General features: G+C 38.4%; 1 protein-coding gene across 1 annotated transcript; it reads left to right on the top strand.

Moving 5' to 3' along the window:
- The first annotated feature begins 1,846 nt into the window (after window positions 1–1,846).
- On the top strand, window positions 1,847–22,230 carry mdfic (MyoD family inhibitor domain containing). Its single transcript, XM_048154827.1, has 5 exons — window positions 1,847–2,261; window positions 2,528–2,687; window positions 4,583–4,717; window positions 16,878–17,171; window positions 21,372–22,230. The coding sequence occupies exons 2-5, from the start codon at window positions 2,594–2,596 to the stop codon at window positions 21,620–21,622; spliced, it is 774 nt and encodes a 257-aa protein (XP_048010784.1). The 5' UTR covers window positions 1,847–2,261; window positions 2,528–2,593; the 3' UTR covers window positions 21,623–22,230.
- Window positions 22,231–24,210: the final 1,980 nt, after the last annotated feature.

Genomic DNA, 24,210 nt, shown 5'->3' with positions numbered 1-24,210 from the left:
CAGACAGCTGAGAATGTAAAGGTTTTAAAGACACTGAGTAAGCATTGATGCAATCGCAATAGAAATCTGCTGTTCTCCTCATAATGGAAAACTCCTAACCTGAGGTTAAGTGCCTTGCTCATTAATGAATTTAGTAGGGCTGGGCGATATATCGCATGCGATTCTCACGCGCATTTCGTCAGTAAAGCCGGTTCCCTGATTACCGCTAAATCGCCATCACCTGCTTTCAAATGAAGCGCCATTTAACAGACAGAGCCGTAGTTCACTGATAAGCCACGCAAATATCGCGTTCATTATCGAAGGCGATTCATCTGCGATATGAACGTGATATTGCGTGGCTTATCAGTGAACTACGGCTCTGTCTGTTAAATGGCGCTCCATTTGAAAGCAGGTGATGGCGATTTAGCGGTAATCAGGGAACCGGCTTTAGGCTACTGACGAAATGCGCGTGAGAATCGCATGCGATATATCGCCCAGCCCTAGAATTTAGGGATTATCCATTGCGATTTTATATATATATATACAGTACAGTCCAAAAGTTTGGAACCACTAAGATTTTTAATGTTTTTAAAAGAAGTTTCGTCTGCTCACCAAGGCTACATTTATTTAATTAAAAATACAGTAAAAAACAGTAATGTTGTGAAATATTATTACAATTTAAAATAACTGTGTACTATTTAGGCCTAAATATATTTGACAAAGTAATTTATTCCTGTGATGCAAAGCTGAATTTTCAGCATCGTTACTCCAGTCTTCAGTGTCACATGATCCTTCAGAAATCATTCTAATATGCTGATTTGCTGCTCAATAAACATTTATGATTATTTTCAATGTTGAAAACAGTTGTGTACTTTTTTTCCAGGATTCCCTGATGAATAGAAAGTTCAAAAGAACAGCATTTATCTGAAATACAAAGCTTCTGTAGCATTATACACTACCGTTCAAAAGTTTGGGGTCAGTAAGAATTTTTATTTTTTTGAAAAGAAATTAAAGAAATTAATACTTTTATTCAGCAAGGATGCATTAAATCAATCAAAAGTGGCAGTAAAGACATTTATAATGTTACAAAAGATTAGATTTCAGATAAACACTGTTCTTTTAAAATTTCTATTCATCAAATAATCCTGAAAAAAAATATTGTACACAAATATTTTGTACAATTGTACACATTAAATGTTTCTTGAGCAGCAGATCATCATATTAGAATGATTTCTGAAGGATCATGTGACACTGAAGACTGGAGTAATGATGCTGAAAATTCAGCTTTGCCATCACAGGAATAAATTACTTTGTGAAATATATTCAAATAGAAAACAGTTATTTTAAATTGTAATAATATTTCACAATATTACTGTTTTTACTGTATTTTTAATTAAATAAATGTAGCCTTGGTGAGCAGACGAAACTTCTTTTAAAAACATTAAACATCTTAGTGGTTCCAAACTTTTGGACTGTACTGTATATATATATATATATATATATATATATTTCAACCATAAAACACAATGCAATGCATAATTTAAAAAAAAAATGGTACATTGGTACTGTAGGTTACATGTTCTTTGAGTGTATATTTATTAAAGAGACTGTTAATATTCATCATAGCCAGTTATCATAAATGAGTCATTTTCACAACTCCAAAAAGTAAGAAATTGCTCAGTCAATTAGACTTAATAGAAAATTTGTGTGATTTGTGTATGTATGTAGGCTATCTGTTTATTTATTTAACTAATCAGGCAATTGTCGAGGATGGTAACATTTTAATAGCAAACTAAAAAAGAAGTCTAGTTATAGTTAGGCTGCATCAACTGTTTCGACGCTTTCAAAAGCACATTTTTGGGAACAGCAGAAGTAAATCTGACCTCCTCCTTCAGATCACTATGTAAACATACCTGCATGTCTGAGAGACAGACATACTCATTTATAAACAGTCTCACTTCACGAACAATCCACAGCCTCGGCTGAAACATCTGAATGCAGCTGGTTGTGATCATCGGAATCCGGATGTGATGAAAATGTTTCATCTCAAAGTTTCTCCAGGAGCAGCAGCTCGAGCGCGCGGGACTCTCGCGCACAAACCAAACTCATTATTCAGCGTCTGTTTGACAGGGAGTTTTGCACTATTTTTGGGTGGAATCTGATAGTTTTTAAGGAGTTTTGATCCTAAGCAGGGTATTAAGGAAACTTTTTCTAACGGTACGCCGGTTTTGCCTGAAAAAAGGATGCGAATAAAGGAGTTTCGCCGTTGACATGTTTGAAAGGTAATCCGCAAACTTTGAAAATGCTATGTTACATGTTTGGCAAACAAATAACATTGACTTAAGAAGTTGATAAGATGTTTACGAGTGCGTTTGTGTCATTTCGAGTTTCGTTAGAGAAGAAAAAACCTAAGCAAAACTTTCCACTAAGTTTTAACGACATTTCGCCGATGACGTCACTCCATAGGAAAGATATTGGAGTTGATTTTGTTTACTTTGACGCAGTGAATAAGCGATTGATATTACAGTAGTTTGTTGTTGTCTTACAGGTTTGAGGGCTGATTGCGTGGGGCATTGTTGTTTTTGGGTGTGTTTAGTATCTAAACTTCTGGCTCATGTCCTCGGAGACTATTTTACCTCCGGAGGGGCCTGAAGGGCCAAAAAAGCAGCTTCAAGAGGAGACAAACCCACTTCTGTCAAAATCAACAGGTAAGAAACGTGGTATTAGTCATTTGTTAGATTCTAAATCATTTCTATACCATTAATGCACGGATTAATTATTGTTTTAATGTGTATTTGTAGCATAAATTGTGATTTCTATGTTTGTATTAGCTAGTAGTCGGGTAGACTATGAAAAAAGTGGGAGTTTTTGCACAATAAAGCAATGATAGAAGCTTTACACATGAGTTTTTTCTAGTGATTCCATGACAGTATTGCTTGAGTGTCTCTAAACATTTATTAATATAGCTTCAGTGTGATAATTTTAGGTCTTTGAAAACAGTTAGTCACTGCATTTCACTTAAAACTGTTTGTGACAGATCATCTGCAAAAATGTGACGCAGATTTTTATAGCATGTATGTTTTCTGCAATTAAAATGCTACAAAAACATCTTTACAGCAGATTTCTTCTTTTTTTGACATGCTAAATCTTGACCAAGTCTACTGTGATAATTTCAGGCAAATGAAAATATTTGCTGAATGAACTTACTGACTATTATTAATAATGATGACTTATTTGCCTTATCACCTAATTTTTTTTTTTTTGTAAGTTAATTCATCATAAAATCTATTTGTCCCACTTTACCTGGTGTCTCACTCTTTCTGAACCCACCAGTAACTGACTTGCATAAATACCAACTAGCAAACAGATTCCCCATATGTATGTTGCGCCAGTAGGCATGATAATGTTTTCATTATTTTCCAATAAAGATTGAAGGAGCGCCTTGGTAACTATTAGCAGGAACCACTGCCAATTATAGTTTTTAATTAACTTTCTAGTTGCTTGTGAGATTATCACATGTAAAATAAGCTTGGCCCCCCTCTTCTTCTTTTTTTCTTAGGCACTGAACCGTTAACCATCCTATTTATACCAAGCATCATTATAGCACTGTCAAAAAATGGCAAAGTAGGACAAAGTAAGCAATCACAGGCTCCGGTGACAAATGGATTTTTGTAGGGCCTTCAAAGTCTCTCCGTTAAGACTGGATTTCCCTCCCCGGGGACTGTGTATGCTTGGAGAATAGAGCAATTTATTTCAAACTGTAATCACTAAATACAGCGATGCATCACAAGGCTGCCGGTACTGTATGTGCATTTGAGGAGTCATGACTGGAATAAAGGGTTTCCATTCATCAGCCTCAAGCCCAGATGAAGTGATATCAATCTCTGTATCTAGAGCTACTGTATTGTATTGATCTTGTCCCATAATACGCTGTAACAAGGGCTGGAGAAAGAAAGAAAAAAACGAAACTAAACTCTCCATGCTCGCAAAAGTGAAAAACAAGCTTCTGTTTGCTGAGTCACATGCCTTTTTCCCAGCATACACTTGAGTGATGGAAAAGCACAGGTTTGTGCAACAGAACTGCTTTGACAATACTAAATAAATAGCAGTTGCCTGTTGCCTCTGTACATGTGTACATGTACATTCTACCACAAATAGAATGAATCGGAGAAGCGTACGGTGTCTCGTTTACTCTATGGAATTGGAGCTGAATAAGTTTAAGTGCAGCGTTTAAAGGTTGCCTATCTTTTTGTATGCCTATCAGGCAGGTTTTGCCCACATCCATTTTCCAATTTAGATGAATGTGCTCTTTATAGCTGTAAAAACCTTGGCAAGTACCGTGTACCCAGGAGCAGAATCGAGAAAATGAGATCCAGAGTTCTGGCCCGGGCCTACCTGATCCACCCACACGGTTTTGCAACCGTTCACCAATGGAATCTGTTTTATCTGGCAAATTAGAGCTCGTCTTTCTATTCTTGAGTCAATATGAACTTCAACATTGGCCTTTTGCATGCTTGGCTTCCTGGCAGCTATGAAATAGAGCAAAACTCTGAGATTTAATATATGATTTATATTGTGTTCCTTTTTTTTTGTTTTGGTCCAGATAAATGCAACAGCTGCACTGATGAATCATCGGATGCTACGGAAACATCCCAAACTCCGATACCAGGAGGTCACACTTCAGACGAGCAGGGTCACATGACTGGGGAGAACCACACCCATGATGGTCTTGTTAGAAGTAAGTGCTGACAAATGTGTGAGTCATGTAATCCAAACATGCTTGACATCATTGGCTAGACTCCAAAAACTCTTGTTTATGCATTTTTTGGTAAATGTTGCCCACAAGTTTCGTCTTCACTCGATAGAGTGATTCATAGCTTTCACTTTCTATAACCGATGTAGTGTAGCAGATGCCATGTCTACAGAGAAAGAAAAAAAACAGTTCTCTTAATGGTTTTATCGAAACAGAAATATCTAGTTTTGAACCTTTTTTTTTTATCAGTCAGTAATGTGTATGTGAAACTGATCTGTTCCCATGTAAAGCATTTCATTTGTTACCAGTCTGTACTTTACCATAAACTTCAAAGAGTTTGTGATCCAATCTCATTTTCTTTATCAACTGACATCAACCTTTGTCAGCGTTTTCTACAGTTCTGCTCTACTGAAAACTGAAGCTTACATCTGGAAAACACTGATGTCATTTTAAAACATTTACTGTGATGATAATTGATTTCATTATTTACTGCTGCACTGATATTCTTTGCCTTTGGGAGTAGCTTTGATTTGAGATTATGATAATGCATAATCTATATGTAAGCGCTTTGCTCGGTTATTTTCGTTGGAAAGATAATACTATAGGTGCAGTAGGAGTCTTAAGCACTAGTTTGAGTGAAGTGTTGGGTGTTGATTAAAAGAAAATGTACGGGATTTTAACCAGCGTCTTTCTATTGCAGTGCAGTTGTTACTTTCAGAGTTTCTTTCTCCTGCCAAAGTCTTGAAAGCTTAGTGAACAAGGATATCCCATTGTGGTTTGGCCTTGGTTGGCCTGGATCTGGAAATCACAGCTGAGCACTTGAATGTACTGAAATAGGAGCTCTCTTACCTGGTAAAGCATGGAGTTGCATCATAGAGACTTTTCTTGTTCTGCTCATATGGGTTTGTGTACTCTTAAAATGTTGAGCTTGATAACATCTTGGCGGTTACATGTAAGATCAAGGGTGGATCAGTTCAGTAGTTATACTAAGTCAGGGCATTGTTTTATGCAAATGATGTCAAATGGATGAGGAGTGATGGAAAATCTCACTCATCACTACTGGGTCGGTTGGAAATAATTAGGGAAACAAAGATTTGAAACAAAGGATGTGTTTGGAAAATTCTCACCACTTGTTTTTGGAGGGGGGAAAAGTCTTGACACACCCTCTTCCCACAGTCTCACTGTGTAGAAATCTGGTGGACCGTGCAAGAAACGTGTTCTATGGAAGACGCAAGTTTGCCACAAAAAATTATCCTCTATTAACCTTTTATTAAATACCTTTATTCTGTTAGAACACATTCATTTGTTCTAAAGTGACAGTAAAGACATTTATAATGATACAAAAGATTTCTATAAAAAAAATGCTGTTTTTTGAGCTTTCTATTCTTCAAAGAATACTGAAAAAAAATGTATCACGGTTTCCACAAAAACATTAAGCAGCACAACTGTTTTCAACATTGATCGTAATATAATAAAATGTTTCTTGAGCTGCAAATCTGCATATTAGAATGATTTCCGAAGGATCATGTGACATTGAAGACTGGAGTAATGGCTGGCTGCTGAAAACTCAGCTTTACCAGCACAGGAATAAGTTACATTTTAAATTATATTGAAGTAAAAATAACAGTTATACCGTTAAACTATTAATATTTCACAACAGTACTTTTTACTGAGTTTTTGTTAAGCATAATGTTAAGTTTTTGTTGGTAAGCATAAGGGATTGTTCATACAGAATGCGTTTTTCCATTCCAATGTGCTACTTTTTCATTGTTTTTCTATGTAAATGCGCTAGATGGATGTGTATGACTATTGAGCTTGCGTTTTTTGCAGTGTCTCGCACATGAGTGCCGCGATGCCGTGTCAGTTAAAAGAGTTTCAACTTTTACACGCAGTGCTACACAACAATATCAGTTTCATAACAGTGGACCAATCAGATGAAAACAGAGGTGGGGCAAGCTTTTGTTTACAGTAGCAAGTTGGCATGACAACTGTTTTATTTGAAGGCTTCATTCTATCTGTTCTGCTGTTTGGCTATTTCTGTTATTTCCGTTATTGCATCACATCTCAAAAGCGTGTCTCGAAACCTTCACATTCTGTGCTTATTTTTAAACCATTCCTGAGTGCTGCGTTTGGGGTTTTTAGACGCAAAGACATGTTCTGTGTGAACATCTGGAAAAAACCTTATTCAAACCAACCTTTTAAGAGACTTTTTGGAAAAAAATAAAAATAAAATTCTTGCCAAACCTCAGAAGTTTGGTCCACGTTCAACTTGTTTTGAATTTCGAATAATTAGCGATTGGATATCTGCATAAGGCTCTAGAATATGTGACTATACCATCATGTATAAGGGCTGTCTGGCCAAGTATGGATAGAGCAGGGCTGTAAGGCAGTGCACTAATTGGATTGGGAAGTATGATGTGATATTTAAAGCCTAGAGCAGGAAATCGATAGGAAATCAACTTGACTGGCCACTTTACAACAGTTTATCTTGTTTTATCATATTTCCATTTTAATTTGCTAGCAGAATTCACTGTCTAGAGATGAATCGCACTTATTCAGCACTGTCCGTTGACTTGCATGGGCAGATAAAAAAACGGACGATGGTTGAATATACTCCGCTTGAGCTTTCGGTGTCGTTTTTAATTGCGTATTTCTCTATTAAGCTACAGAAAGACAGTCCAGTATCGACACAAAGAACAAATGCTTTACACATTCAGATTCTCATATGTGTGGGATGTGGCCAGCCTCACAGCTGAACGACAGAAAAACTTGTTCTGGCCTGTATGAATTTCAGTGTAATGATGTAATGATCAAGAGGTGTTTAATCACTGAATAATTCACTTGAGTGTCAGCCATTTTTAGGATGAATGTCATTCTGTACAATGACAACGCCTCTGCATTATGTCTGGAATTTTGTGCTCTCACTCAAGGGTTACATTAGGTTCGGGATCAGGTATTTATTGTTGACGTTTATAACTCGGCTTTGCTATTAATCCTCAAAATCAAATCATTGTTTCTAAGAGAGTACACATGCATTTCACCTGCATTCACTTTTGAAGAGTGCCTTTATTTCGATCATTTTGGGTGGAAAGAGTTGATTGATTCAAGATGCTAATTTTTCAGACCACGTGTTCCTCCGAAGCAAGAGCCCATTAGAACAGAGGAGTAATTTTCAAGTGATTACTTAGCCGTGGGTCATGGAATCAAAACTGGAATAAATAGGGTGAAATGCTAGCGCAGGGGTTGATTAAAATGGCCATTGTGATTCTACCTCTGTGCTAATTATTTCCTCATTGTCTTGGTGTAGACATATTTCATATGTAAAAATTCCCAGCATTTCAATTAGCGTCCTCGCAAAGTGCTGAAGCCCTTTTGGAGCTCTGCAGATTTATGAGTGTAAAATTTATTTAAATTACCTCCGATAAGAGGTGATCTACACATCTGTGAGCTATAGGTTTAGCACACCATTAGCATTTCTGATTGTTCTCATTGACCATCAGTTCGGTGTTATTTCATACGCAGGGTAGGCATTATGGGAAGCGGCGCTGGGGTTTGAACTATGCAAAGAATAATAGATTGGAAAGTGGCGTCTGTCTGTTAATAAGATGTAGATTTGAGGCCCACGCTTTGATTAGCGGCACAGCGATGCATCTTTGAGAGCGTGAACGCTCCTGCCACAGCAACCCGAACACAACGCTGCCTTTTCCAGCCAGAAAAGCACTTGAAATGAGAGTTGAGCGGGAGGGATTACTGGCCCTCTAACAGGGTTTTGGCTTCAACATTAAGGTTAAACCCCTTTTCTATTACAGTGATCTCTCGTGATGTGCTCCCATCCTGCCCTGCGTGTTTGCAGGTTCACCGCACCTCTGCTAGGTCATTCCGTCAGGCCTCTGATCACTGAGGGGTGACCGGGGAGCCACCGACTGACTCCATTCAGACAGTGCTCCCTGCCACTGCTAAAATCGATATGGCCATCTCCCGTTAAAAAGCCTCTCAGAAACAGACGAGCACCCCTGTCCTTTAGCCTGATTCCCTGGCTTAAGGTCTTGATTGGCACCCCGAAGACAGAGTCCAGTGACCCACAGCTGTCACATTAGTGCAGTTAATGCTGAGATTGAAACGGAGCAAATAAAGGAACCTTGTCCATAGATATATTTATATATATTTTTTTAATAAACTCTCCTGGCTGGCTTCAGTTGCTCTCTGTAAGGCCTCGTTCTGTACAGCCTCCAAGAGATGCATGCTGCCTATTGAACCTTATGCAAGTACTTTTTGAATTGTTTTTTCTGTGCATGACTTTTTTTTTTTTTTTTTTTTTTTTTTTTTTTTTTGGAATCATTGAGTCACCGATGTAACTGAAACTGAAAATACACCCCCAGCCTCCACACATCTGTGTTGCTGGGTTTTTTTGTTTGCAGTTGTCAGGAGGGAGGGTGGAGCACTCGACGTATGAAGTCTGGCAGCTCCCTCAGGCTTGGTCTGAGTCACGTCATAATTGATCTTTCGAGAAAATGTGGTAGCTGTGTAAAACTAAATCTGTGCAAGATGTGCGTTTTATAACCACGTTTGTGTAGAACTTCTGCATTTATGGGATTCTTCCATTCCACCGTGATGGAAACGGAAGGAGGTGTAGATATGGATTGCGTGAATGTTGTTTCAGGTTTCGAAACAAGGTGAAAGTATGAAAACTGTGGTTTCGGCCTGCTTTAGCAGCAACAATCATAAGCTCCTGTAGTGCAATCAGTAGAGCATTGCGCTAGCCGCAGCAAAATCATGGATTTGATTTAGATAAGTAAGTTGTTTTGAATAAAAGCATCTGCCAAATTCATATAAATGTAAACAAAAAAAATCTTCATTCTAGAGATGGTCACAATGTTTGACTAGTTTATCCAGGTTATGTAGATCAAACTTTTAAAAATTGCATCTTGACAGGGCTCCAGACTAACTTTTCAACTGGTTGCACTGGTGCTACCAACTTTCTCAGTTGGTTGCATTTTTTTTTTTCTACAACATGGGATTAATTAATGCATGCTGATGAATAGTTGTCTTAATCTGCTTATCATAGTTTTGCACTGATGTAAAAAGACTGACACGAGTGACACGAGACCTCATGCTGGCAAAATGTTTTATTCTTTTTACTATCAAATGAAAACCTTTAAAAAACGATAACTAGAAACTAGAGGTTTTATATCAAAACCTATATGTTTGATTAAAATCAAATCAACCTGTCCGCACCTGAGCTCTCGTCATCAGTCGTGTCTGAGTCTGTATGCTGGCTTGTTGGCTCGTCCTTTCCACCAGCATCCTCGCCCTCCACGCTTTGTTTTTTTGCTATTGACCTCTTCAGTTTTAGGCGAATTAATCCCTAAATTCCTAATTTGTGTGTTTCATCATCAATGTGCCATGCACGTGTATGTGACTGAAAGGCTTGCTGCGATAGTCGGTGTTACTGGTGTTCAGCCGCCCGCAACACCGGTTACATCGCTTGCCCACCACGGCACCGCCCCCACCGTCGTTTTGATTTTTTTTTAATGTAATAAAAATCATTTAGTTCAGTTAGAGAACAGACACTACAATTAAAAATGCAGCACAGATCAGCAGCACAGTGTGAGAGTGAGGAGCTGACTGACAAGACGATGGCGGAAGATTTTGTTTCAAATCGAAATGTAAAAGCGCCTATTTAAGTGAGTTTGTCATTGTACTTTTTTTTGTTGTGTTTTTCATTTAGAATAATAATGAATCCGCTATTTGAGCAGTTGCCGCCCCCAAGTTGACACTAATTCGAAAGTGAAAGGTGGTGCTTAAATACGAGGTGCAAAAGAGGGAAAACTCCCAACAGGACTAACTATGGGAGAATAGCAGATTTGCTGTAGTCGATAATACGTGACAGATTAGTTAAGTCTATACTGCAAGGAAGTGCAAGTAGGCAGACACCGATTGAGTACATGAGCGTGCACTCGCACAAACGCGACCACGTCAAATTTGGTCGCATATTCTCAAAAAATGGTCGCAGTCTAGAGCCCTGTGATTAGTATCATTTTAAAAATATGTAATTAATGCATATCCCCACTTCTGATGGATTGTGCCTGCTCTTCACTATCAGAAGGTTTTCTGGTGGGTTTTAATGATTTTGATGGCTAGCATGCCACATACTGCAAATGCAGATTTGAAATAGGAGTATAATAGATGAAAAGCTCAAGCCTTCACAATCTCTCTCCTTGTCTTTGGAGTTGCCGGCTGTCTTATAAAATGTAATTAAGCAGAACAAGGTCCGAAGGGGTTATTTTTTTCCTACTCAATCAGCAGCCAAATTACTAAATTTGAAATTAGTAAATCCCAGACGCCTGGCTCGGCTTGTCATTGTTACAGAGAGATGGAGTGAAAGAATAGGCGAGTGAGAGCGGGACAGACAGTGAATGACTGCGAAAGAGGGTAGCCCTGGAATATTAAACGCCTTCTCAGGTGTCACATCTTTACGGCAGGTTTCATTCGAACAGCCAAATTTAAATGATTGTCAGAAAGAATTAAAAGTGTGCTGTAGCACAAAAAAAGCTGAGTAATAGTGACTACCTATTCATCTTCTGCTAGAAATGAGTATAAAATAAGATGTGAGCTAGGGTGTCTCTCAGAAATTAGATATTGTAGGGTGCCAGCAAACCGGAGGAGGTGCCATAATGGAGTTAAAATAGTTCTGGCATGTGACATTTGGGGCGGCTTCAGAGAACAGGGCAATTACTGTGATCAAGACACATAGTAGTCTCAAATAAATGTATTAAAGACACAATTGGACAAAAGTTTAAATAACCCAACTAAAAAATATACATAGATGTTGTGCATGAGACAATATCAAGAAAGTTCTGGGTGTACCAGGCAATTTTTGAGCTATTTGCACCTTTCGTTTTACACTTTATTTGGTAGGTTCAGAATCATGTTATACACAAAATGGATCCAGCTTGGGCAATAGATCACCTAAGTGAAAATTTAAATTCTTTACTTCTCTTCTCAGGTAGTAAGACCTTGCCACAGAGTCGGAAGGTCAAGCCGTAAACGATTTTTAATATGCTGAAGGTTTTTTTTTTTTTTTCTGTCACAGCCCTTTTTTAATAATTCATTCTACTTTCCTTCCCTCTAACCAAATTCCCATGGTTTTGTTTCTATAAATACGGGGACATCATTGCAACTGAAAGAATATATTGCTTTGGATTGAAAGGTGTAAGCTTGCCATAGGTGTTTGTTAGGAGAAATGCCACCCCGGGCTGTTTTGGGAGATGGTGGGAACTCTCTTGGTAGGACAGTGCACATTTGCAAATTAGCATTTCAATCAGAAAGACGGGCCCATGGAGCATTAAACAGTTATTTGTGTTGCATTCATATTATATACACAGAGCTAAACAAATACCACAACTCTAGCCTGGATTATTTTTCAATCTTTTTTTAATAGGATTTTTCAATATATATATTTTTTTTCAATGTTTTTTTTTTTTTTGCTTTGATATTGAAGAATATAAATTAAAAATTTTAAAAGGTAAATTAAAAATATAAATGTAATATATTTATAATATTGTCAGTTTAATATAGTTTCATATTTAAAGATTTTTTTTTATGAATTTAATTGTTGGATTTAATTTTTATCATTTTAAAAATTGATAATCAGGTTCAATATTAATTGTTCACAGATTTTATCATTTGTAATAAGACTACATAACACTATAACAACACTACATCAGGTAATAATCACATATTATTCTTGTTAAAAGTTATACCTTCAGCCTACAAAAGATCAAGCCTTTTAAAGAGAAATTTCATCTAACTTGACCATTTTAACTTCAGGAAGCTGTTTTTCACCATCACTGTACTTTGCATTTTTTCACTGGCCAACTCTTTTATACAGGTAGTGATTGTTAGCCATTAGCAGATGATGATAAGAAATGGATGGGGGCTGTTTAGCTGGATGACATGAGTTGACAAGTGAATTAATGTATGTTCCGTTTGATGGGCGTCCTAATGGGGCACAGCAAACAGCTCCACTCTCAGGATGAAATATTAAAAGGCCTCGAGCCGCAAAAATACAGGGACCTACTTTTCTTTTTTTTTTTTTCTCTCTCTCTTTACCTTTCAGTCTCTATAGAGAGCAGCACAAATGAGAGAACATCCTGCCCCGTCTCACCTCCTTTCCGACATCTCTCCTGCTTGACCGAATTTTCGCCGTCTTGTTTATGCCGCTCCATACCATTGACGTTCATACATATTCGTTCTTGGGAGGTCTGCCATGCTCTGCTTCCATGTCTTTGGGGTACAATTTTGAATTCTTCCAGCGGAGCTATTTTCTGTGACATCGAGGCAAAGGGGTGTTTATCCACAGTTTTACATAGAGAGCGACGCCACGGTGGCGCGGCGTCTCTCCTGGGCGTCCCGGCCCGCCGTCCCCGTGTGGGGCGTACGCAGAACGTGCGGTGACAAATGGCAATTATATTTGTGTGTTCTTCATGAATCCATCAAACACTGGCCTTTTAAAAATGCTCCCAGGATATTTGAGGCTGTCAGATCCAGGGGACCAAATTGGGATGCTGCTTAGACAGTCAAGAAGCACTCACCCCCTGTTTGCCTGTGATGTGTTTGACAGTGTGTGTAGAGGAATACCATGTATTATTCAACTACAAATGTACACTCTCAACAGTTGTTGATATGTTGGAAGCGGAGCAGTTAGAAGACCAATTTGGACTGTTTTCTTTCTCCCCTCACCTTCTATCCCGCACCATAACATGGTGTTTTAATGCGACCTGTCATCTTGTGTACTATCACCGTTTGCGAGACAACGCTTGTTTTTATGCTTAGTGTGGCTATTCAATTTTTATCACCTATCATACCTTGGGTTGAAGGCAACATTTATATTTTATCGAGGGGTAACTTTTCTTTTGGGTTGCACTGGCCTTTGGGCTTTCGTCAGGCCCGTGCGATCCTATCAGTGTGCACCAGATGCCCGCAAAATTCTCTGTTCTGTTGTTCGAGCAATGTATTGCAAGATGCATGTGGAATGTATTCCTTGACTGGGCCGCTTTTGAGGCTGTCTGGCGAAGCAGAAGGTAATGTAGTGTTGTGGTTAAAGATCAGGTCTGGTTCAAAACACTGCAAGGGGGGATCCATAAACCATCACCGTTGTGCCCTAGAGCAAGACACTTAAAGGGTTAGTTCACCCAAAAATGAAAATTCTGTCATTTATTACTCACCCTCATGCCGTTCCACACCCGTAAAACCTTAGCTAATCTTCGGAACACAAATTAAGATATTTTAGTTGAAATCCGATGGCTCCTTGAGGCCTCCGTAGGGAGCAATGGACACTTCCTCTCCCAAGATCCATAAAGGTACTAAAAACATATTTAAGTCGGTTCATGTGAGTACAGTGGTTCAATATTAATATTATAAAGCGACGAGAATATTTTTGGAGCACCAAAAAAAACCCAACTTATTTAGTGATGGCCGATTTCAAAACACTGCTTCAGGAAAATTTGGAGCACAAATGAATCAGTGTATTGAATCATGATTCAGATCGCGTGTCAAACTGCCAACGGCTGAAATCACGTGACTTTTGCGCTCCGAACAGCAGATTCGATACACCGATTCATCTGTGCTCCGATGCTTCCTGCAAGCAGTGTTTTGAAATCGGCCATCACTAAATAAGTCGTTATTTTGCTTTTTTGGCGCTCCAAAAATATTCTCGGTGCTTTATAATATTAATATTGAACCACTGTACTCACATGAACCGATTTAAATATGTTTTTAGTACCTTTATGGATCTTGAGAGAGGAAGTGTCATTGCTCCCTATGGAGGCCTCACGGAGCCATTGGATTTCAACTAAAATATCTCAATTTGTGTTCCGAAGATGAACAAAGGTCTTATGGGTGTGGAACGGCGTGAGGGTAAGTAATAAATGACAGAATTTTTATTTTTGGGTGAACTAACCCTTTAACAACAGGCTGCTCCGGGTGGACTGTCCTGATGTACAAACATCAGTTAATAAATTATTGCTTTCTTATAACTGCTGTTGCTTTTATACTTTTTAAAAGCTCAACTTTGAACTTTTTGTAGGTAAGGTAGTAGTTCCTTACCATCTTTGAGAACTTAGTTGAATGGCAGCTAGCTAAAATAAATACGTTTTTCATCTAATATTTATATTTCACTTTAATTCAACTTCATTACAATGTTTTACTTAACGATAAAAACACTGACCAGCAACCTTCTAGTCACCAGCCCTGAGCTTTGCTGACAACTACCCCACAGTTTGCATATGGATTGTAAAATTGGCTCAAATAAATTAAATCAAAACAAATGAAGCATCTTGATGGCCAATAGAGTATTCAGTTGACTCCCTACATGGGTTTGACAATTGGAGTTCTCCTGTTGACGAGCTTAAGTGTACACGCAGATGGACAGCTGGCTGATGAGGCCTCCATGGCCTGTTTTTAATTGTAATTTTACATTTCCGTCAGCGTCCTCCCAGGGTGATATGTTGTTATAAAGAAGTGGGATGGATTTCTTCTCTTGTTAATAATAATAGCACAGTCAGTGTGGACCTCTCACCAAAAGAACAAAGTAATTAAGAGAAAACTAATTTCACCGAGATTTCATTGAGAAATTCAGGTGTCTCCACCTTACAACACACCAGACAAAATGCAGAGATCATTGCATAAAAGCAAGAACAAGGTAAAAAAAATGCAGGGAGATGATGAATAATTCAAAGGAGCCCAATAAACATGAGGTTCGTATGCTGAAAGAGTACAATAAGACTCCCAGCAGAGCTGAACGCACTCACTTTGCCAACACTACTGTTGCATCATATAGAGCCTCTCAGTTCAGGCCATGACCACCTCCTCACATGTGTGACGTATGAAGACTGCAAGTTCTGGGTTTCTGTCTCATGTGGGCTTAGGTATAAGAGAGACTGTATTCAGGTTATGGATCACAGGGTGTTAGGGTTGAGAATTGAGAAGTTCCTTTAAAAAAAAAAAAATAAATAAATAAATAAAAAGACAACAAAGACAGCACTTTGGTATGATGCACTAAAGCTGGGATTAGACTAGAGGAATTTTAAAATCCTAAATGATCTGGTTGCGTCATGCACAGCCTCAAGGGATAAAATGTACCATTGTTTGGCAACACTGTCAGCATGTTAGCGTATTGTGCTAGCAGCTTTCTACACTCACCTGATGTTCAAAACCGAGGCGATTTCTCCCCAGCTCTTCTCTTTGTTCGTAGAAGATATGTTAAACAGGCAATCATTTTATTGCCACAATTCCACAAGCCGTTCCTCCATCTCCGCTGTCCAACGGAGCCATAATGCAGCTTGTTTCATGGACGCTTTTTTTAAAAGTTCTTGCATTTACCGCTGTCTCCTTGCAAACTTGTTTCTCATTGGCTATTGTGAAAGTACTGATGTAATCAAAGTCATAATCATCCTGATTTAAAATCCTAAACATGTTTGATATTATCGGGGCGGTCCCCGGTGTGTCTGTGAGCTGATTGGGAGGTTTAAATTTTGATCTTTAAGCGCCTTCCATTAGGGCCAAACATCGTCACCGACCAAGTTCTTGGACAAGATTGTTCTCAAATTGTCGGAAGGGGTAAATCAGAGATAAAACGGTCTAAAACTCCTGTAGCAGTCTGAGCCTGGCATAAATGTGAATTGGTAATTACATGTTTTTCCTCCCCATTCTTTCTTCCTTAAAATGACTAAAAATATTGCTAATTGGATTATTAATAAACTGTAATCTTCAACAGGAATTGGAATAGGAACCATAATCTTTTTAATCTTTACAGGGCATTATGCAAAAATATGAGTCATTTGTGTACTTTTGCGTAATCTTGACCTTTAAAATTTGGTGAATATTTGCTAAATACATATTTCCTGGTTTGTTTTTTTTTCTTGAAATTTACTAGAGTGAAGTTGTCATTCACATCTCACCATAAAGTGTTTTCTTTTCCTGTTTTACATTTTATATTCTAATAAATGCTATAAAGTTTAGTTAATTTCTTTCAGGTTAGTAATAACATCTTGTCACCTTGTCACCAATCCAGGGAACAGCTGTGAAGTCTTTCTGGTCCAAACAGATGATTACAAAAAAATTCTGTTTTTCTCTCTCTCTGTAGCTCAACCTCAGCCTCTTCCCCAGCCAGCAACATCCCTGCAGCATGCCACTGATGGAGAGGCTGCCAGGCAGCAGAACGGTCTGCACACAGCGCTAAGTAATGGCCATGGCACGCCCCGCGGGGTCACACAACCACCCTCCGCCGGCCACACCCCGGAGCCCAGGAAGCATCCATCGCCCGTTTCGCACCGCGTGCAGAGAAAGCTTCGCTCTAGCCTGTCGGTCAACAGTGACAGCAGCAGAAGGAGTAAAAGCAGCTCGACGGGTTCCCATAAACCTGGCTCTACTCCAGAGGGTACATGATATCACACACACAAACATACACTCGCACACAAACTGGTATGTGCTTGCAGATTTCCTCTTTTCTTGTTCATGTCTGGTCTTCCCCTCCCTCCGCTTAACCGCAACTAATCTGTGACTTTTCTGTTCTGTTTCCTGTAAATGCACTGCTTTATTTCATCTTTCATAACTCCAACTAGATTGATCTCTTTATTTCTGTGGTGTTGTATTGTCTCGCAAATGGGAAGGAAAAACAGAAGGCCGATCTGAAAAAAGCAGCTTGCACATTGTCAGGTGTGATGGTAAGGAGAGAGCAGTAATGAAGGAGATCGCTGGTGCATTAGTAATGGTCACCAAGGTGTGACCTTTTAACAAGACTGCGGAGAGCGGGGGGTCTGCCATGTGTCAACCCCACCTCAGCAGGGGCCATCGCTATCCTCTCTCACAGTGTCCTCTCATTAAGACCGGCTCTCTGCCTTGTTTCTGTGTACCAGCGCCACTTTCCTGGCTCGTGTATTGCGTTTGCTTTACTGCGTGATGTTCGGTCATGCTTGTCTGATACCATAACCCTTTTAAATCGAGCAAAGTCTTGCACCTGCTGAGAACTTTAGATTCTCTATAAAGCAGTCTGTATATATATATATTTTTTTTTTTTTTTTTTTTTTATGTTTCATTCAACATACCCTGGCATTTAGCTGAATTAGAAGTGAAAATTTGGGAATTATCATTCTCAGCTTCTTGGGATTCCTCAAGTGACTGTACTTGGCCCAATTGTGTTTTCATGAAATAGCTTAAAAATGTCACGAAATAGCTTGACGAGTGTGATTTCTTTCTCATGAGGATGTGTTTCAGGAAGTTTGGAAACAGGAAGTTTAATCATTTAGCCGACGCTTTCAGACAAAGCAACTTACAATTTTATCTTTTATTTTAATTTTCTTCTATTAATTCATTTTTTTAATTAATTTATCATTTAATGGTTCATAATTTTATGCTCTATACACAATTGTTGGTTTTAGTAAGTACATTTTTATGTATTTATAAAAAAAACCTGTTTGAATAATACAGCCTTGCATGCAGGATTTATTTATTTATTTGGTTTGTTTTGTTAATTTTATTTTAAGATTTATTTGCACAAAGGTACCCATAGGTGCACACACTTATTAGGGACACTTGGTCCTGTGTGTGAACAGTCAGGAAAGTAGTTTTCCAACACTGGAAAGTTTTAGAACAGATTTATCACTCAGGTGATTTGCGAGTAGGAGCCTACTACGAGGTGTGTGTAACAAACACTATCGTCTCCCTATGGATTTAACGGAAATGCGTTTCTTAAAAGGCATCATAGTTTTCACATCTTAATTGGAGAGGGGGGGTGAGTGAACAGTTCAATAAGTCTGTCTCATTACAGCTTGTGTGTGTGTGTGTTATTTGTAGAACTGTGTTTTGAATCAATATGTTCTCACTCAAGTAGTAATTTCCCCCTGGAAAACAGCAAGCTGTTTTGTTTTAATGTTTACACGGATTACCATAATCTGTTTGCCTGTGAAATTAGCCTCTAAACAGCCTGGGAAGCTGAAGAATAAAGCTTTACAAGATCTCTGCTCAGGGGATTGCGATTCCTCGTGTTCTTGGCTGCCGTCGCCGGCTGCGATAACAGCAACCCCAGCAGAAAATCAACTAATTGAGAGATCTTTTGTTCCGTTGCGAGTGGGTTAGGACCTTGAGTGATGGCGTGTTTGTGATTGTGTTGTGTTGTAAGTACGCAGTCGTCTAAAATCCCTCTGACAAATTCAATTAAGGCTGCGGGATGTACGCAGAAAGCTAGCGCGGTCATTAGCGGTGCATCGTAATGCCATGTTTTTCCCCATCTTTGCAGCTTCCCCAGTGTATCCGGAGTTATCTTTCAGAAAGTTTACAGCGCTCACTTCCTTATTGACTGCAAATTAACTGCTCGATGCCCAGTATTTTTTTTTTTTTTTTTGTATTTTATTTCATCCCCATCTCATTTGGTCTCTAAAGCCGCCACGAACAAACCCGTGCACCAGTCAGTCTTTCTTCATTTGAATGTTCCTGCACCGCTCGCTTGTTTTATGTCACGCTGTCTTTCTTTTTGATGTTAGCCTTTGGAGTTTTCCAGATGTCTCAAACTATTTCCTCCAAGGCGCTGGGGCTGTTTTTGGCCTCACAGAATATAGGCATCCTCCGCTCGGGCTGACATTAAACATGAACCCTCTCATTGGGGCGATGCCGGTTTTGCAGCTGAGATAAGGCAGCCTGTCTCCTGTGTACATTACACAGACTCTCATTCCTTAAGATTCACACTAATCGCTGCTGATAAATTATACATCCAAGGGAATTCATTATGTACTGTTGCTTTTAAATCCGTTTCTAGAAAGAAATTGTTAGTTATAAAAAGGACTAGAAAAATAGAGCAAAAGAATCGGTGTGGACACGTGTAATTTTTCATACTTGTTTAATGGGATGCCGCAAATCAAATCATTATGAAATGAATTGCTAATCAAGTAGCAAGTATGCGTTTTTGATTAACGTGTATTGTATGAGAACTTTAAGCAGATGAATTAAGCAAACAGTTGATGTAGCTGTCGTAAAGTTGGCACATGCAAAATCTAAAAGTACGCCCGTTTGACCTTTTCAGAAAGCTGATGTTTTAAGCCTTTGGTGGGCCTGCATGCAAACTTGTTTCATGTTCAAACACTGTCCAGGCTGCACAGCACCACCGCTGGTCAGCTCGACCGCCTACAAAAAAAAATCACTTTGATCAAACAAACATGAACATCCAGTGGTCTTCAGGCCTCGTCCTTGCTCCCCCCCCACCCCCCCACCAGAGCCCCAATCAAACCCAGCGATCTCTCTGACAGCTCACCACGGACTGATGAAAGCCATGCAAATTCACGTTTTAGACTGATAACGATACATACCACATCGCTGTGCTTTCTCCAATGCACCACGGTTTGGGTTCTACAGTTGATTAGATGTCCGAGCGGCACGTCCGGGCTGGTAGGGGTTCACTGTTATTCTCTACGGCACTGTTTACGCGGGAGCGCAGTGTGAGCGCCATGCTGCTTATTGAAGCTTAGTTTGAGTGAAAGATTTTCTCTTTTCACGTTGGTGCTTTGTTTGTAGTTGGTAGTTTATAGTTTTCTGCAGTGTCTTGTACCTATTAGCACACTGCAGTCTGGTTGTATAAAATAAATTTGAGTTGTATGTATTATATTGCAGCAATTTGAGGATTCAGCTCTTGATAAGTCAGTGATCTAAAACAACTTTTGTTGATGTATTATTTTTATACACAAACAGGTTACTTTTGTTTATGCTAATATTAATTAATAAATACATTTTATTGATTTTTATTTATTTATTTGCATTCAATATCCCAATTGATTGCTGATCAGCGATCTGACAAATAATTTATATATATATATATGCACAAACGGGCTACTTTACACTTTACTGTTACTCTAATTAATACATGTTTTTATTTTTATTTTATATATTATATATATTTTTACAAAATTTCCCAACAGATGGCCTTTCTGTGCTCCTGCAAAACTGTGTATCCATGTCATCTTAAACAACAGTAATTTGGCATCGTATGTGGCGGCCCTGCGAGAGGAAGGTTAAATGTTAATCAGAGATGAGAGAAACGACAGCATTAACGCGCCAATTTGCTGGCGAAAATGTTGGACGCTGTTAATCAGCTTTACGTGACCAACCCTGTGCTTTTGCATGATAATAACCCCATTATTCACAAAGCTACTAATCAACCCAAAAGTGGAATTTGTTCCTTTTGAATTTCTCTGATTCCTCTTTTGCTCTCACCGCTGCTGAACCACAGTCTTAACCTCCCACACACACACACACACGCACACACACTTCACACATATAGACAAACGTACTGTAGTCTTTTCTTGTCAGCCAGTATGATCCAAAAAAAATTGTTAAAAAAAACTAAAATATATATATATATATATATATATATAATATAAAATATAAAAATATTATTCATAAATATTAAGCCTAATTTTGTTTTTAAGCCTAAATTACATTTTAAAGGTGAAGTGCATAATTTTCAAACAAAAGAGCAAAAATGATCACGCATGAAAAAGGTCACTACTTTAAATACTTCAAAATAATTTTGAATGTTTATTTGATGTTTTTTGTTGTTGTTGTTCTGCCCACTGCAATACTCTGAAAACAGACTGCTGTGTCCACTGCATCCTGGCCTGCCTGTTTTGTGAATTTCTCACTCTGTGCAATATGGTGGTGGCTCAGGCCTCGTGCGGCACCTGCACATCAGAAGCCTGTTGCTGCTGCTGCTGCGCAGACGACCTGGGAGATGACTGCAACTGCCCCTGTGACATGGACTGTGGCATTATGGATGCGTGCTGTGAGTCCTCGGACTGCCTGGAGATCTGCATGGAGTGCTGCGGAATCTGTTTCCCAACATAAAAGCCCAGATGCATGCAGGCAACAGCCAGGACAGATGTTGAGCGAGAAAGAGTGAGTGTGTGTGTGTGTGTGGGTGTGTGAATGAGAGCAACTGAGTGTGTTCTTTTCACACTTGTGAAAAATCTGTTCCTGAGCTCAAGATGACCATAAAGGTCATACAAAAGGACAAAAATACATTATGCACTTCACATATCCTCGTAGACTAAAAGTGCACAAAAGCATAGATATTCAGCGCTTTATATTCAATGCTTTAATGTATCAGAGCTTGTCCTATTTACTGTTTCAATTGAGTTTTCATCTCTTTTTGCAGAGGTTTTTAACATGTTTCTTTTGTTTTCAATGACATTTCACACTTTATAATTTTAAAAACTTGCAGATGTTGAAATTAAAACGGTAGACGTCACATGACTTGAGGTCGCTCTGCACATCACTGTAATTTGAGTGGAAACATAGCGCTTTTACACCGTCAGAGGTCAAGCCTTTGTGGGTGTTAAGTGGGATTCTTATTTTGAACTGTTTCTGAAAAACAGAGAGGGCTGTTTAAATGATATTTAAACTGTGTCTACTGTAGCTCATTTAATTAAAATATCCCTAAGTTCTTGAAACGACATTAGCAATTTAGCTTGCTGGTGCTTTAAAGATACACAAAAGAACTGGATACATGGAATGGACCCTTTTCACATTTCCAGGTTTCTCAGAAGCAAAAGTCATCATAGTTGGGTAAACTTCTACATTAAAGGATTAGTTTACATCAGAATTAAGATTTCCTGATAATTTATTCACCCCCATGTCATCCAAGATGTTTGTCTTTCTTTCTTCAGTCGAAAAGAAATTAAGGTTTTTGAGGAAAACATTCCAGGATTTTTCTCTGTATAGTGGACTTCAACAGTTACAAACGGGTCGAAGGTCCAACTTGCAGTTTCAATGCAGCTTTAAAGAACTCTACACGATCCCAGACAAGGAATAAGGGTCGTATCTAGTGCAACGATTGGTAATTTTCCCAAAAAACAAAACAAAAAATGATATACTTTTTTAACCACAAATGCTCATCTTGCAATAGCTCTGCGATGAGCCACGTGTTACGTAATCACGTTGGAAAGGTCACGCGTGATATAGGGGACAGTACCGCGGTAGGGCGAAAAACTCCCATCACATTTTTTCCTCCAACTTCAAAATCATCTAAGATCATTGTTTTACTTTGTTTTTTTAAAGGCCGTTTGACTTAGTCTTTGCACGTTCACTTTGTAAACACTTGCTCGGTACTTCTACCTACGTTACGCGTGACCTTTCCGGCGTGATTATGTAATGCGTGGCGCATCGCAGAGCTAGTGCAAGATGAGCATTTGTGGTTAAAAAGTACATAATTTTTTTATTTTATTTTATTTTTTAGAAAATGACAGATTGTTTCACTAGATAAGACCCTTATTCCTCATCTGGGATCGTGTAGAGTTCTTTAAAGCTGCATTGAAACTGCAATTTGGACCTTCAACCCTTTGGTAACTGTTGAAGTCCACTATATGGAGAAAAATCTTTTCGACTGAAGAAAGAAGGACATGGATGTATGGACTTGGATGACATGGGGGTGAATAAATAATCAGGAAATTTGAATTCTGAAGTGAACTAATCCTTTTTTATATATATATATATATATTATTATTATTATTATTATTATTTTTTTTTTTTCTCAAATAGCAAAAGAAAAACTCAATAGTGTTTTCACAACTTTCAAAAAGAAGAAAAAATAGAGAGATTGATAACTGCAGTCAGAAGAGAAAAAAAATGTAAATTTTACCATCAATCCTTCAACCGCTGTATTAGAAACATCCTAACTAGTTTTTGATGCAAAGGTAATATAATACAAAGTATAGTGCCATAAATGTACATAAGTTAAAAAAAAAAAAAAAAAAAAAAACTTTGCAGGAATTACGATGCTGATGAACACGTCATCACACTCTGTGAAAAGGGTCCATAGTGTAGATTGCAGATGCTGAAATCCACTTTATGCATCTTGCAAGTTACCCATAAACTTGACTTTTTTTTGTGTTTTAATTAAGCCTCTGCTAAATATACACTACAAAAGCACCTTTTTGCTTTAGTACTTAGGTGAAAACTGAACACACTATTGCAAAGTGTTACTTTTCTTGACTGTTAAATCATACATGTAATTCAGATTGCATTGCCTGAGACTTTCTTGTGAATTGTACAAAGCTGGCATTTGTCGGCATTATGTAAGCTTATGTTAGCATCATAACGTTAACACAGTTAGTTTTTGTTCATAGTGCGTAATGCCTTCGGTACGTCGTGTGTTTGTGATTCGTCTGACTCATCTCGTCAAAACTGCTTACGACATACTTGCCAAGCTGCACTTCAGAACACAGTGTGACAGAACTGACCTGAAACTTTCAACTGAAACCGGTTCAAAACAAACAACTTTACCTCTACAGACTTTACCTCTCCAGAATAAGACTAGTTCTTGTGTGTCTTTTGACGAGACCCACTTTTAGACCAAACTGACTAAGACTGGCTCTTTTACACTGAAAATATGCAAAAAATATAGTTGACTTAAGATTTTATAGAAGTTTGTTGTT

The sequence above is a fragment of the Megalobrama amblycephala genome, linkage group LG14 (genome assembly GCF_018812025.1).
Source record: "Megalobrama amblycephala isolate DHTTF-2021 linkage group LG14, ASM1881202v1, whole genome shotgun sequence".
Lineage (NCBI taxonomy): Eukaryota > Metazoa > Chordata > Actinopteri > Cypriniformes > Xenocyprididae > Megalobrama > Megalobrama amblycephala.
The sequence above is the reverse complement of the archived record's forward strand: the minus strand, read 5'-3'. Positions and strand labels throughout refer to the sequence as shown.

What these genes read in the sequence shown, in the direction of transcription:
- mdfic (XM_048154827.1), top strand. Translation starts at nt 2,594, where the DNA reads ATGTCCTCGGAGACTATTTTACCTCCGGAGGGGCCTGAAGGGCCAAAA. An exon ending in ACTTCTGTCAAAATCAACAG is followed by an intron (nt 2,688 to 4,582) that starts GTAAGAAACGTG and finishes GTTTTGGTCCAG; the next exon opens with ATAAATGCAACAGCTGCACT. An exon ending in CCATGATGGTCTTGTTAGAA is followed by an intron (nt 4,718 to 16,877) that starts GTAAGTGCTGAC and finishes CTCTCTCTGTAG; the next exon opens with CTCAACCTCAGCCTCTTCCC.